This window comes from Aspergillus viridinutans (genome assembly GCF_018404265.1).
Source record: "Aspergillus viridinutans IFM 47045 DNA, scaffold_12, whole genome shotgun sequence".
NCBI lineage: Eukaryota > Fungi > Ascomycota > Eurotiomycetes > Eurotiales > Aspergillaceae > Aspergillus > Aspergillus viridinutans.
The window spans coordinates 710,411-724,502 of record NW_025091228.1 but is presented as its reverse complement, the minus strand read 5'-3'; the positions used below and the strand labels follow the sequence as shown (position 1 = coordinate 724,502).

The following is a 14,092-nucleotide window of genomic DNA, read 5'->3' as shown; positions in this document are numbered from 1 at the left end:
TACTTTCATCGTCGCCGCGTCAGATCTACTACCGGTGTTTTGCTTGCCTTACGGCGGTGCATCGCCTGCTATTCTCCCACTCGGTGTCGCTCGCGTAACAGTTCAGGGTCCCAAGTCAAGGGCGCTCCTCGCCTACGAGCAGTCACCATTGTCCAGCTGATATAGTCGATATGTGCTTCCTCGAAGTTGACGACGGACCCGGGCCCGGCGTGCGAGTCGTCGAATACCGCCCCGGGACGCTCCGCGTCTCGATTCCAGGTCCTCGTCGGCGCAGAAGCAGCTGCAGTAGCGGTAGTAGCAGCGGCAGCTCCAGCTCCAGCTCCAGTTCCAGTTCCGGCTCAAGCAGCAGCAGCTCGAGTCATCATAGTAGCAGCAGCAGCAGCGATGATACTACCATTGTCATTGCGTCGCGACCTTCGCATCATCATCATCCACACCACCACCACTCCTGGTATGCGCGCTCAATGTCACCAGAACCAGAGCCATCATATACAACCGTGCAAAGAACGAGAGTGCGCACGCGGTCTGAGTCGATTATTCCTTTCAGAAGGAGATTCTTTGATAGTCCGCCTCCATCACCGTCTCCACTGTATAGATGTGTGAGATACGTTGAGCCTGGGGGCTGGGGACGATCGCGTTTGCACCATCCGGGAAGAGTATGGGAGGAGGAGGTGAGATATATCTCTGGGAGGGGAGGATGAATTGAGTCGTGTAAGATGGAAGTATCATACTCAGTTATACACGCGATCGAGTTTCAATACCATACTTGCCTTTGATTGGTAGAGATGATGATTTGTTTCATTGCTCCAAGATTAAAGGATTATGCTCCCGCCATGATCTTCAAGAACCCACTCGATAGACTATGAGACTAGGGCACTGGGCTCGAAATGCAGCACAACCCAAGTTACCCAACACCGCAACACGACACTTCCCATGGCTCCAATGCTTGAACTTAACTCTAAATCATCCATCAGAATCAATCACACACATCATGAAGCATCTCGACATCGACCGCATTCGGATCATGACTTCAGCTTCCGCTCATCCCGCATGACGTCATGTACGAGCAACTGCACCATCAGTTAAGATGAACACCCGTTCGTCATCTCCAAGGGATATCCATCTATCTGTCTTGTGTCATCGTACATCCGATTGAAGTGACTGAGTCAATAAGAGATCATCCTGTTCCTCTCGGTTTGTATCGCAATACTGTGTCGTAACTGCACTCCAAGGAAGGCGCATTCCTGCTTGATTCTACTCAGTAACAGCTACGGATTACCTCACCTAATAAACTCGATTGTACAGCTTTGGTGAATAAACAAGTTTTAACGGACATCGCCATGATGTATGAGCCGTGCGAAACTATCCTATCCTCTACGTGGCTAATCGCACCAGGAACCGAACGCTCTCCATCCGAAAGAAGGAACCAGCCCGCCACCGGTTCAGCATGTCCACCTTCCGCGGCCTGCAGGCGCCCGAGCTGAGCAAGAAGATGAGCCGGCTCATCAAGCAAGAGAACTCGGCCATCTCAGCCCACGAGGCAGCCGGCCGCGAGCGCGTCAACATCGCCGCCCAGCTCTCCGAATGGGGCGAAGGCACCGATGACGACGCCGTCTCCGACATTTCCGACAAGCTCGGTGTGCTGATGGCGGAGATCGGTGAGCAGGAGGATAACTTTGCGCAGAGCCTGGAGGATTACCGGAGTCTCTTGAAACAGATCCGGGATACGGAGTCCTCGGTCCAGCCGTCGCGCGATCAGAGGGCGAAGATCGCGGATGATATCCAGCGGCTGAAGCTGAAGGGGGACCAGAGCAAGGACAAGGTGGACGTTCTGGAGCAGGAGTTGGTGCGGGCTGAGGCTAATAATCTGGTTGCTGAGGCTCAATTGACCAATGTGGTACGTATGACCTCGCGAGTATACCTGGTAGAGCGCGTGGCGCTAAGATTCGGACGATAGACCAGACAGAAGCTCAAGGAGGCTTTTGATATCCATTTGGCCGCAGTCATTGAGCGCGGAGAGAAGCAGATTCTGCTCGCGCGTCATGCTCGCCGTCTCCTCAACTACCTCGACGACACCCCAATCGTCCCTGGTGACGCACGACAGGCCTATGAGCATGCCGATGCAGCGAAGCAGATCCTTGAGGCTGCCGAGAATGACCTAAAGTCATGGGAGAGCACCGTCGAACCCATCCACACCTCTGCAGGAGAGACCACTGGTGCTGGTAGAGACCAGGAAGGTCAAGGAGAATCTGGGTTAACTGGAGCCGCTGGTAATGCCAACGAAACTGGCACCGACGGCGCGAAGCAGGATCAGCCACAGGTCTCCGGCGCTACCGGAACGCAGCCTGTCGCTGTTCCATACTGAGAAACCATGGGAAACCAGATAGGTACACTTTCAGGGTAGTGTCCTAGTCGTTCAGTTTTTACTTTGTAGCATGATTAATATTCGATGGGATGGTCATGGGTATATGGATTTAGTCGGAGTCTATAGGAACTTTCAGGTCTGCTGCCGTGGTTAATCATTTGTAACAAAAAGTACTGCTTTTACAGAAATTCATAAAAGTCAATATACTCTGTGCATATTTACTATCACTGAGTCAATGTCTTGGATGAATCGTATCTTGCTGAGAGTTGATTGCAGTACGCTCACGTGATGCAGGCGGCAGCAAGTGACGCGGATGTTGGAGCTTTAATGGAGCTCTCAGCCAGAGCTGCAATTGCTTCCCCGTTTCATCCATCCACTTCCGCCATCGTCCCCTGTATCTTATCACTTCGATTAGCTTCCTGCTTGTCTTGTTACTACTGGAATCTAGAGAAGTCGGTTTTAATCATGGATAAATTAGTCGCCCAGTACTCGCGTCCACGTCACCAGAATGAGTTCTACTCGGAGCAAGAACAGCAAGACCTGACAGAGAGCCTCCCTCCTCTTTCTCTGAAATTCGCTCTTCCTCCAGTTGCAAACGTGAGCTACAGTTTGAGAACACTCCACCTGTCTGGACTTTTGACCTGTGAAAATGCTCTATGGCAGAGCGGTTTCACTGAGCGGATCCTGCCCTCATCGCACGTCGGAGAAGCCATCAGCTAATATGAATCTTGCTCTTCTTCGCATTTAGTCCTCCGCATTCCTTCGTGCCATGACCGACGACCACTCCAACCCTAGCTGTCCCATCAAGCTCGCCCACGGAACAACAACACTCGCCTTCCGATTTCAGGGCGGAATCGTATGCCGCTAACTCCCCGTCCGGCCCGCCCAGCATTGTAGCAGTCCGGCTGACTCGTTGTCTCTTAGATCGTCGCGACAGATTCGAGAGCTACCGCTGGAAACTGGATCGCCAGTCAGACAGTCAAGAAGGTCATTCCCGTGTCGCGGTTGAGTCGGGGTGACGACAAGAAGCAGGATGCTCCGGTCCCCGGTCTACTGGGTACCATGGCTGGTGGTGCTGCGGTATGCGTTCTTTTGCGTTCTGGTGGCATGGTGACGCTGACAAAATCGCCCTTCAGGATTGCCAATACTGGCTGAGATATCTGAGTCAGCAATGCACACTTCATGGTGAGTCTGGACGTATCTCTGGCAAGAGTGTTGTGTTAACATCGTGGCAGAGATCCGGCACAAGCGTCGTATCACCGTTGCCGCGGCATCGAAGATTCTCGCCAATCTGACATACTCTTATAAGGGAATGGGTCTCAGCATGGGTACAATGTTGGCAGGCGTACGTTTCGATCCCTTTTGGAGATTAGGCGAAGTGTGAAACTGATAACACCGCAGATGACGCCTCAAGAAGGACCAGCCCTCTACTACATCGACTCGGACGGCACGAGACTCCCCGGAAACCTGTTCTGCGTTGGGTCCGGTCAGACCTTCGCTTACGGTGTGCTTGACGCCGAGTACCGCTACGACTTAACTGAAGAGGAAGCCCTCGAGCTTGGTCGTCGGAGCATCCTTGCCGCCATGCACCGTGATGCTTACTCAGGTGGTTTCATCAACTTGTACCATGTCAAGGAGGAAGGCTGGGTCCACCACGGTTTCGACGATATGAACCCCATTTTCTGGAAAACGAAGCTGGAAAAGGGCGAATTCTCGAACGTTACGTCGGCCCTTTAAGGGCATGATTCTGGCAATTCCTGTGGTGGATATGATGATTATCTCGTAATTCCTTTTTCTCTAGGCATTGAAAACTTTTCGACTTGCGGTTGCCGTCATTGAAATCTACCTGGTAGTACGATATAGGCGAACAGTCGATGGAATGAATCTAGAATACAATAGACGAAAGGCTGCACCTCGTACCCTTAAACGTCTTAATATAAAGAAGATCGAAACGGAATGAGTAGACCAAAAAAAAGACTCTAGATTGTATCCCACAAAAATACAAAACATCCGAAGGCGACAAAAAGACGAACAATGCTCAAGCGCTCTATACACATGCTTTTTCACTGAGCTCAGCGTATCTCGTGGAGTATATGCATCCTTTATTCTTCCCACTTAATTGTCAACCCAGAACTTCATTCTGATGCCCATCGCGGCCAGTTCCACGTCAAGGTAGCGCAGGACACCCGGGACAGCGACGATGGTGACATTACCACCGCCCACATAGCGACGGCCGTCTCCGTCCTCCCACACCACGGCGCGGGAGTCCTCGAACACAGCCTCGCGGGCGCAGCGTCGGCAGCGCACAATGCCCGGCGCACCACTCTGCTGGGCGAAGGCGTTCTTGGCGACCGCCGCGGCGGAAGCGGCCAGACGGGCCTTGCTGGAGCCGGCGGACGAGACGGCGACCTGGGTGGAGAGGAAGGAGCCGCAGTCGCGGCAGATCCAGGCGCGCTGGGAGTCGGAGCAGTTCATCAGACGATCCTGGAGGATGAAGGCCGCGCCGTGGGCGATGAGCGAGTCGCGCTCCATCTCTCCGACACGGATACCGCCTCCCTTGGCACGACCCTTGACGGGCTGGCCGGTGAGCTGGTTGACGGGACCGGTTGTCCGGACCTGGAACTTGTCGTTGACCATGTGTCGCAGACGCTGGTAGTGCACGACGCCGATGAAGATGTCGGCGGCGAATTCCTTGCCCGTGATACCGCTGTAGAGGGGCTCGTTGCCGTAGTAGTTGTAGCCGGCCTTGCGCAGCTGCTGGCCGAAGTAGTCTGCCGCGGTGTTCTCTTCCGAGAATTGGAAGGGGGTCGAGTCTTGAGGATGGCCGTGCAGAGCTCCGGCCTTGCCGGCCATGGATTCGATCATTTGGGCGATTGTCATACCTGCGATGGATTTAGTCTCATGTCGCATGAAATGCCATGGAAAGGGCCTGGAAAGATGAACTTACGAGAAGGGAAGGCGTGAGGGTTGATGATCAAATCTGGCTGGATACCGCTCTCGGAGAACGGCATGTCAACCGCAGGCCAGAGTTGAGAGCAGACACCCTTCTGTCCGTGACGGGAAGAGAATTTGTCACCGATAACAGGTTTTCTTGGGATACGGTACTTGACGCTGAGTGCCTGGCACGGCTCCAGACCAGTCTCGGCACCCATGATCCGGATGCTGTCAATGTATCCTTCTTCTGCGTCTTTGTACTTGACGAAGTGCGTGATGCCGTCAACGTTCACGTAAGAGTCGGAAGCAGCATCATAGCGCACAGTATGCCACGCAGCAATCAGACTGCCCTCCTTGACTCTGGCACCCACATGAGGGAGACCGTCCTCGTCGAGGGTAGTACGCCACTCGGCCCGAATCTCTCCGCCAGGAGCGAAACCGAAGAGCTTGGTGATCTCGCGTCTGGATTTGCTGCGCCGCGAGTCCTTGTCGTCAAGAGAGTGAATCTTGGTCTTGTAAATAGTACCGTAGCCGAAGCCGCGCTCGTGCGACGACTTGTTGATAATCATGGCGTCATCCATGTCGTACCCGGTATACGAGATAATTGCCACGACCGCGTTCGTGCCGTTCGGGAAGTTGTCTAATCCATATGCGTTGTACAGCGGAGGTCGTACAATAGGCGTCTGACCAGTCTGCAATCTGTACAGCTTGTTGTCCGTACGGTAATCGATCGCTGTGCCGGGTGTACCCATCGTCTGCTTGCTCATCTGGCACTGGTACATGTTACGGGGCGACTGGTTATAGTCGGAGAATGGTGTCATATTGGCGACAATGGACAGGATGTTCGTCGGTGTGAACTCAATGTGCGTGGACACACCCGCGACAAGATCATCGGGTAAGCATGCAATCTCCATAAACGGCTGTTCGAAGGGACCGACGTAGTCAAGCTTGTCGAGAGGTAGGTACTTGACAGGTCTGTACATTCTGGCGGCTTGAGAGAACATGTAGATACCGGGATATTGGCCGCCATTCGAATTGGGAACATAACCAATCTCCAGTTGTCGTGGGATGTTGTGTGTACCCGAGACCTTCCAGTGCCGAACGGTATCCGCAATCATACAGGCCTGCTTGGGTGAGCAGTATCCAACAATTCTGCCATCCAGCTGAACCGTAACGCTGTCTTCCAAGGCAACCGACGATTCAGATCGTACACCAAGCTGCACCAATAACTTTGGAAGATGAGAGACGTTGACATCGCTTGTGGCGATCAAGCACTTGTGAGCAAGATGGTTAAGCAACCCACAGGGTGCTCCATCAGGAGTGTGAACCGGGCAAAGGAAGCCCCAACTCTCGGGAAGCAGCTTACGAACAGTAGTTGTTTTCAGCTGTGCGAAGAAACTACCTCTATGAATCATTCGGAAGTGACTGATGAATCGGTAGAAGTTGATCTTTTCCGCCATGACCGTGTAACCAGACACCTGTTGTAAATCAAGACCCGTGGGACTGACGAGGTTACCGGTCGACAGGAAATACTCCAGCTTACCACCGATGTTCTCGTTAGTCCTCTTGACAATCTTGCTCAAGAAATCTCTTTCGAAAGCTGGATCCGTGAATTTTGCACCACCGTTGCGATTAGACCAATCCCTCAGGATAGGGCCGAAAGATCTCATCCATTCCTCAAGCTGTTCCTTGAGAAGCATGCCGTAGAGGAAACCGCCGAGCAGGATTTCTTGGTTGGAAACGGCATCCGGGTTGTCCGGGGCACAATCTCCAGCAACAAGCGCGTACAGCTTCCGGATCATGAACATGATCAACTTGAATTTGTCATAGTCTTGGGTCTCGGTGACGTTCTGGTTACCGAGATGAGGCAAGACAATTTTGCGGAGGAATTCTGTACCGGCGTCCTCGTTGGACATATCTGCCGGAACACCAAGAACGGGCTTGAACTTCTCACCCAGATAAGCTCGGCAGGAGGAACGGGTATGTAGGTTGTAGGCTTTGTATGTTCTCAGCAGCAGTTCCACACGGTCCGTCACAAATGTATTGTTGACACCCTTGGACGTGGCGCTGCCGACAATGCCTTCGAAGATTTCGCGATCGTTCGTTTCGACCAAAGCCTTCATGATCATCATAACCGGGATGAGGTACTCGTTTTTCCGCCAAGAGAATCGGAAGGTCACGTTTCCATCGCTGAGGTAGTGAAGAACATTCGTCTGCGATGTCTGATCAGGGCGTACTGATCGTATTTGGATACCGAACTTGGTGTAGGTGTGACCACGACGAACGAAGGAACCACGGACAATTGCCATGGGGAAGTTTCGCTTGCCGACAACCAACATACGGATGAGCTTCTCGTTACCATTGACGATAAAATAGCCTCCCAGCTCCTCCGACTCTTCTTTGTGCTGGACAAGCTCCTGGGGAGTCGCCTTCTCCAGGTGGCATCGATTGGTCTAGGTTTCGATGCTGTTAGTGTGCGAAAAGCAGTTAGACATCTACTATTTCAAAAGCTTACCCTCAGCATGATGGGCACCTGGCCAAGTTCTCTGATAGACTCCATCCAGTCTCCATTATTAACCTGATACTCGAGCCTCGCGCGCAGTTTCCCACGGTATGTAGCATGTCTCTCTCTGGCTTCTGAAGGGTAGATATTTCGGTTACGAGTAGCGAATTTATTTGTTGCGGGAATGGCCGGTTTCTCAAGGAAGATTTCCCTGATTCGAACATTAAGCCTGTTGCGTTTCGGAGGTCGTCGTCCCTCCGCTTTCCGTGCTCTCTTCTCCTCGGCCGTCTCAGCATCACCATCCAAAAACGTCTTAATGCCGATATCTTTCAAACCTGCTTCGAGGACCTTGCTGCCCTCGAAAAGCGCGTTGAAAGAGTCAAGGTGTGGCCGAATGGCAGCCACCAAGGAGGGAAATGCGGTGTGGTCCTTGGGAGGGTTCTTGAAAAGCTGGTGCCGCCGGATGGTATCAAAATCGACGGACCAATTGGTATCAGTCGCTGAAGGAGCCATTTTTTGAGAAATTTGGGCACTCCGTGCCTCTTCCGTGCTTGCCTCGACTATACCCGTGCGGAAGAGTCGACTGAAGATTTCAACTGCACTGCTCTAGTCCGGTTGTGTGCACCAATGGAAAAGAATTGGTGCGATATGAACACTCAAGGTCCCATTCCTCACCCAGACAAGCGTCTTAGTTTCTGATGTAGACTGGACTCGAGGGAGTCTATGGGACAGAGCGTCGCAGATGTCGATCGGAATAATCTGTCGGAGACCTCGTTCATGCTGGAAATTTTTCGAGGTGGACCAACGGACACATATCATCACGTGCTGATACTGATAGAGGAGACGACCAAGCTGTGGGCCGTAGTGCCTTGCTGCCTTAGGCATAACGATTGCCATGCGTCACAAGGATCAACCTGCGCCTCAGATGCCGCCTTAGGCAATAAGGCAGACTTTTAACCTGATTCCATGACACCATAACAAGGCTTGATTGATGGCTCAAGTACGGAGTACAACACAAAGAATCATTTTGGTGCGACAAGGTCACCTGTCCTAATGGGTATCAGGGGTAAATGCGTGTTTAATATCGGATTTAAACCTGTCAACATTGCTACTCCTGCGGCAACCATCATATTCCATACCAAATTATTGATTCTCATTGACCTGACTGAGGCTACTAAGCTAAGCGCTCCCCTCCACAGCGGCGCAGAGGAAATCGGTCATGCGTGCACATAGATCCCAAGCGCTTCAGTTTCACCACAACGCAAAGTATCAAGAAGGATTTCCCTTTTTTTAACCTCATCTCCTTGAGGCTTGTAACTACAAAATTTACTGGAAGACTACCACTCCTTTTGGCGCTCTATTCACTAGCAGAATCTTGTCTCTTTCACAGCCACTTGCTCGACCGTGTGTCCTCCTCCCGAACCTTCTGGGCGTCTCCCCACAAGCCGCTTTCTCTATTGCTCCCAGGCATTTACTATTTACTTTTTTTACTTTTTGCCTTAACTTCGACTGCGGGTTAGCCCATCTACACCATCCCTGCGGTAGCTGGCTACCAATATACCAAACCCCCAAGAGGCTGACTTTCAGCCTACCCCCACTTCCCGCGCCTCGATCCAAGTCTCCAGGACCTTGGATCTCGACATTATATCCACGTCCATTCGTCATTTGTCACCAATCCAGCAAGCATCCTGTTTTCAACCTGATCGCGACCACAACTGACTCTGTTTCTTGGTTCCTGTCCTCTACCCGAAGTAGAAAGAAGTGATTTGAAGTATCCGCAATATGGCGGGTATCTTTCGGACGATCTATGACTGGCTCCTGAGGATGTTCTGGTAAGTGGGCCGCTGTTTCAAAAGTATTCTCCCTGTCGGCGATAGCTCTCCCGGCCCGGCCCCCGCAAAGACATTGAATAGTCCGGCTTGCTAAGAGGGGTAAAATGTATGTTGCGAATGTAGGGCGACGGAGATGGATGTCACGATGATCGGACTGCAGAATGCGGGGAAATCATCGCTGTTGCGGGTGCTTGCGGTATGCATCTATTTCACTTTCAAGCGACCAGACAGTTTGCTTCTCTTCTTTTCGTCATTGCTAACGCGGAGTGTTCAATTTTGGTAGGGGGGAGAGTTCACTGTAGAGTAAGTCTGGAGCGCGTAGGACCTGGCCTGGCCACAACTGGGCTGTATTTGTCTTGGGTTGCTAAATCTCGCCTTCACAGCTCGATTCCAACGATCGGATTCAACACGAAACGGGTTCAGAAAGGCCATGTGACTCTAAAGTGGTCAGTGTCCAAGAGTGCTCCGGGCGTGGCATTCATCCCGCTAATATTGACACAGCTGGGATCTTGGAGGCCAGCCGCGGTTTCGACCAATGTGGGAGCGATACTGCCGAGGCGTTAATGCGATTGTGTAAGTGTCAAGGTTCATTCGTTGACCCCAAGCCAGCCATGGTTGACTCTGGATGCAGGTATATAGTGGATGCGGCAGATCGTGCCGCCCTGCCAGTCGCCACAGAGGAGCTTCACGAGCTGATGGACAAACCTTCGCTTGACGGCATTCCTCTGTTGGTTCTGGGAAACAAGTCCGACCTTCCGGACAAACTGTCGGTTGACGAACTCATAGACGCGATGGATCTCAAGTCCATCACGCGCCGTGAGGTGAGCTGCTATGGAATCAGTGCCAAGGAGGAGACAAACCTCGACGCTGTCTTGCACTGGTTGATCGCCAGAGCAAGCAGATGAGATATCTGCGGGATAAAGCCTGCAGTGACGGCCTAACAACGACACAGACTCTCATTATCATCTTTCGCCTTATCCTCGTCTTCAAACCCAAACGATTGTAGATTCTCATAATATCGGCTGCTCGCTACCTCAGTTGTAATGACCTTGACGATGTGATCCAGACACATGAATGGAGCGATTGATCTTTTTCTTTGCGCGGTTTTGGAGTCCCTTGCGCCAAGCATGTTCTCACCTATTGTCAAAATAATATCAAGCCATTTTTTGTATCATCACCAAGGATATCCGTTTTGTCTAGCTGGAAGGGGGGCATAAGATCAGCCGACAATCAGCTAGCCCTCTGCTGCTATTTTGATTTGATTCCATGAGACATCAAGCAGAACCTAATCAAAGCAGTAAAAGTCTAGAGAAGGTCCATAAGAGAGGATATAGCTGCACTGCGAAAAGGCAAAATCAATTATCCCCGAACGGCCAGCGCTACTCGGCAGCTTTTCTGAGAGCGTAGGTGACTTTGCTAGGAGAAAATTTGGAGAAGGCGTCGAGATAATGACACCCAGCCAACTTATTTATGGCTGTCACTGAAGAGGTCCAACAGTGGCCACTGACCACACACAGGCCAACTGATGAGTTGGCATTGCAGATGGGAAGACGGGAACTAAACAAGCCCTGCCCTGGGCTTCCAGCGAATCCTGCCCCGCCAACCACAAGCTCGCGAGACAGGCGTTGCCATCGCATCCTGGTCCTTCGCTGTCATAGGTAGATGGGGGATTATGGTTGGCGGAACAAGGCATCAAATCGTAAGTTAGATATTGTAGGTCTTTGACGAGAATTTCTGGTTGCAAACCGTGCATGTTATGATTTAATAAAGGTAGAATTATTTTAGTTCACTGACTTGACCAACTTGAGTGGTCCAGGTACTTGTCGATGCTGAAAGGGTCCGTTTACAGTACGGGGTAGATAGCCCGGGCCTTATTTGGTCGATAATTCAATATGAACATGGCTCAAGATTACCGGGGTACATCGTTGTCCTATGGGTCGCTTTAACGAGATAGACATATTGACCCAAATTCAGAGTAGTCTATACAGTACTGACAACTTTTGACACTCTTCTTCTCTTTGACCATGCCATGTGACAGTCAAACTGAAGTCGGGGGCTTATTAATGCTGCTTGGTTGACGGGAATATGCAGTCACAGAGGACGGTGAGCAAAGTGGCAAACAAGAAGGACAATTGGAGACAGATGGATTGTGAACCCGTAGATGAGTGGTTATTTGTGGATATTCTGGAATCTCCGAGGTACAACTACTGGAAGACTTTTTGATGCTTTTTATTATTTGTCAGGGTTCGGAGCTCATTATGGTGGTACTCATAGCTATCCTCTGCAATCTGTACCTCTACCAGTTCAGTGATTGTTAGTGGTCTGACAGAACAGCCAAATAATCTGCAAAGTCAATTTTGGCTCTTTGTCTGCGCCTCCTCATCCATCCAAGACAAGGATCTCATGACTTCCATCTTCTGAATGAACTCTACTCGTATAGCTAGAGTGCCTCTAGCTTAGAGTAGTAACAATCAACGCCAAGTACCCCAGCCATCGAGGAGTCCTTGGTACCTAGGTACCTCTGTATGTATTTGTCTCAGGCTCTCAGCCACAGCCACAGCCTTAACACCCAATCCGATCGGCGGAGAGTCCCCATAATTACCCGGGCCATTCCCATCGCCCACTCTTTTTGCTGCTGCCTTCAGCTCTCTAAAAACTTCACTTGGTACGTTTCTACCAGACTCTCGTCTTCAATTTCTCCTCCTCTCCTCCCTTACATAACTTCTCGTCACTTTCATCAAGCATCCCTGTGTCTCAAGCATATTTGACTCGCATTCTTCCTTGTACCACCGTCTACCGCCTCTATCTATCGGTTGCAGGAGTGCACCGCCTGATCTACGTCATCCACACCTTCAGGCCGTGAATCGAGAGGTTCTCCAACCACCATGGGGATCCTCTATCAGCGAGACGTATGGTGAGTATTCATTCCATCTCCGTCTGTTACATTCAAGTCAAGTGAGTGACTAACTCCCTTTTAGTTATTACGATTCTTTTACTGGTAGATGCAACGACGGCGCCTGGTATAGCTGGGGCCGCTGGGTTGCCTTTGCTGTGATCGTCGGCGCAGCCTTCATAATCTTCTTCCTTCTTGCGTATGTGCCTGTCGCCTTTCTCCATCTGGTAATGTATATCGACTAATTGCTCATAATAGATGTTATAACGCTCGCCGTCGTCGCCATCGCGGTCTCCGGCCTCATCCCGGAACCGCTTGGCTTGCTCCTCCTCCAGGCCCTCCTCCACCAAATCAGCCGTATTATGGAGATCCCTACTATCAACATCAGCCGCCACCGCAGTATACACCTCAGCCGCAGATGCATGGTTACTTTGGTGGACAACAAACGGGCATCGAGCTGCAGTCGCCGCCGCACGCTTATAACGCAGGAGGTGACCGAGTATACCAGCCTCCGCCAGGACCGCCACCTCAGGACGGACCCAAGGTGTAGGTTACTGCAGATTGCATGCACTGGTACTAGGAGCATTGTTGTCTTAGATGTCGAGTGATTCTTTGGTCAGGGAGCACTGTTGTTCGTTGAGGCGTTTTCGGCAGTGTTGGGATACCTTGTCTCCCGTTCCACTCTTTCCTTCATAATTGATGCGGTCTACAGTTGTGAAGGAGTTTATGATGTTACCATGAGTCTCTATATTTCGTCTCTCGGATTCTTAATTCATAATGACCCAAAGGGAAAATCTCGCGCCCTTGACTTTCATGGCCTACAGCATTGTGCGTGGAAGCTTTTAGTAGCCACAATACCAGTTCTAGGAAATTCAGGTGCTATAATTTATTTAATCAGTGATAATTCATTGACCAGCAATACAGAATGACCTCATCTCTGTTGGCATGAAGTCAAGTGCTTCCGTTATATATTCTGTTGCCACATCCAGCCTTGCTCAGGCGTGCAGCACTTCATCCTGATCGTACTGCCACTGTACTTGACATACCATTCCTTTGCGCACATAGTAGGATGCCAGTATTCTCCATCGACAATATTTCAGACACAACGCAAAGCATGCTCTTCGTATGCTTGACTCTATACAGGAGATCTTCTATTTCGAAGCCTCTGTGGATCACAACTACCAATTATATTGAAATCCCATTCGAATAAAATGAGCGATCGACGAATTTGCAAGGGCAAAGAACCGCGGTGGAGAGACCAGGGAAGGGCTATCACTTTATCAGTTATCGATCAACCATGTGCCTGCAAACTAATAAGTAGAAATTCTTGGCTAGTGCAAACCGTGTGATGGGGGACACCTCCCGCTGTAAACCTTTTGGTTAACATTATTTAGTCCATTCCAACGGATAGAACCAACCAGCGTGTCAGCATTTTTCCTGCCCGCTGCGATAGGCGGTTGGTGTACGGGGAGGTACGGGTACCTACCTCTCTACAGGTATGATTCTTGCTGATCCTCGCGTGATAATCATGCCTATCGTTATCCCTCTGCCTCCTCTTTTCCAAC

General features: G+C 51.0%; 6 protein-coding genes across 6 annotated transcripts; 5 read left to right on the top strand and 1 right to left on the bottom strand.

Annotated features, from left to right (window-relative positions):
• Nucleotides 1-170: 170 nt before the first annotated feature.
• On the top strand, nt 171-701 carry Aspvir_002659 (uncharacterized protein; the record flags this gene model as incomplete). The annotated part of the gene is made up of 1 exon (XM_043274257.1): nt 171-701. One exon carries the CDS (start codon nt 171-173, stop codon nt 699-701), a length of 531 nt encoding a protein of 176 aa, XP_043130192.1.
• Nucleotides 702-1,340: 639 nt separating this feature from the next.
• Nucleotides 1,341-2,365, top strand: Aspvir_002658 (Eisosome component PIL1/LSP1 family protein; the record flags this gene model as incomplete). Its single annotated transcript, XM_043274256.1, has 3 exons — nt 1,341-1,345; nt 1,396-1,897; nt 1,958-2,365. The coding sequence occupies 3 exons, from the start codon at nt 1,341-1,343 to the stop codon at nt 2,363-2,365; spliced, it is 915 nt and encodes a 304-aa protein (XP_043130191.1).
• Nucleotides 2,366-2,653: 288 nt separating this feature from the next.
• Nucleotides 2,654-4,102, top strand: pre2 (proteasome core particle subunit beta 5; the record flags this gene model as incomplete). Its single annotated transcript, XM_043274255.1, has 6 exons — nt 2,654-2,962; nt 3,114-3,221; nt 3,290-3,445; nt 3,502-3,550; nt 3,601-3,710; nt 3,767-4,102. The coding sequence occupies 6 exons, from the start codon at nt 2,654-2,656 to the stop codon at nt 4,100-4,102; spliced, it is 1,068 nt and encodes a 355-aa protein (XP_043130190.1).
• A 378-nt stretch (nt 4,103-4,480) lies between these two features.
• Nucleotides 4,481-8,315, bottom strand: Aspvir_002656 (DNA-directed RNA polymerase I core subunit RPA135; the record flags this gene model as incomplete). Its single annotated transcript, XM_043274254.1, has 3 exons — nt 4,481-5,247; nt 5,313-7,752; nt 7,815-8,315. 3 exons carry the CDS (start codon nt 8,313-8,315, stop codon nt 4,481-4,483), a joined length of 3,708 nt encoding a protein of 1,235 aa, XP_043130189.1.
• A 1,269-nt stretch (nt 8,316-9,584) lies between these two features.
• Aspvir_002655 (ADP-ribosylation factor-like protein) lies at nt 9,585-10,539 on the top strand (the record flags this gene model as incomplete). The annotated part of the gene is made up of 6 exons (XM_043274253.1): nt 9,585-9,634; nt 9,758-9,830; nt 9,918-9,937; nt 10,018-10,080; nt 10,136-10,207; nt 10,266-10,539. 6 exons carry the CDS (start codon nt 9,585-9,587, stop codon nt 10,537-10,539), a joined length of 552 nt encoding a protein of 183 aa, XP_043130188.1.
• A 1,980-nt stretch (nt 10,540-12,519) lies between these two features.
• Aspvir_002654 (uncharacterized protein) lies at nt 12,520-13,077 on the top strand (the record flags this gene model as incomplete). The annotated part of the gene is made up of 3 exons (XM_043274252.1): nt 12,520-12,548; nt 12,613-12,726; nt 12,786-13,077. The coding sequence occupies 3 exons, from the start codon at nt 12,520-12,522 to the stop codon at nt 13,075-13,077; spliced, it is 435 nt and encodes a 144-aa protein (XP_043130187.1).
• Nucleotides 13,078-14,092: the final 1,015 nt, after the last annotated feature.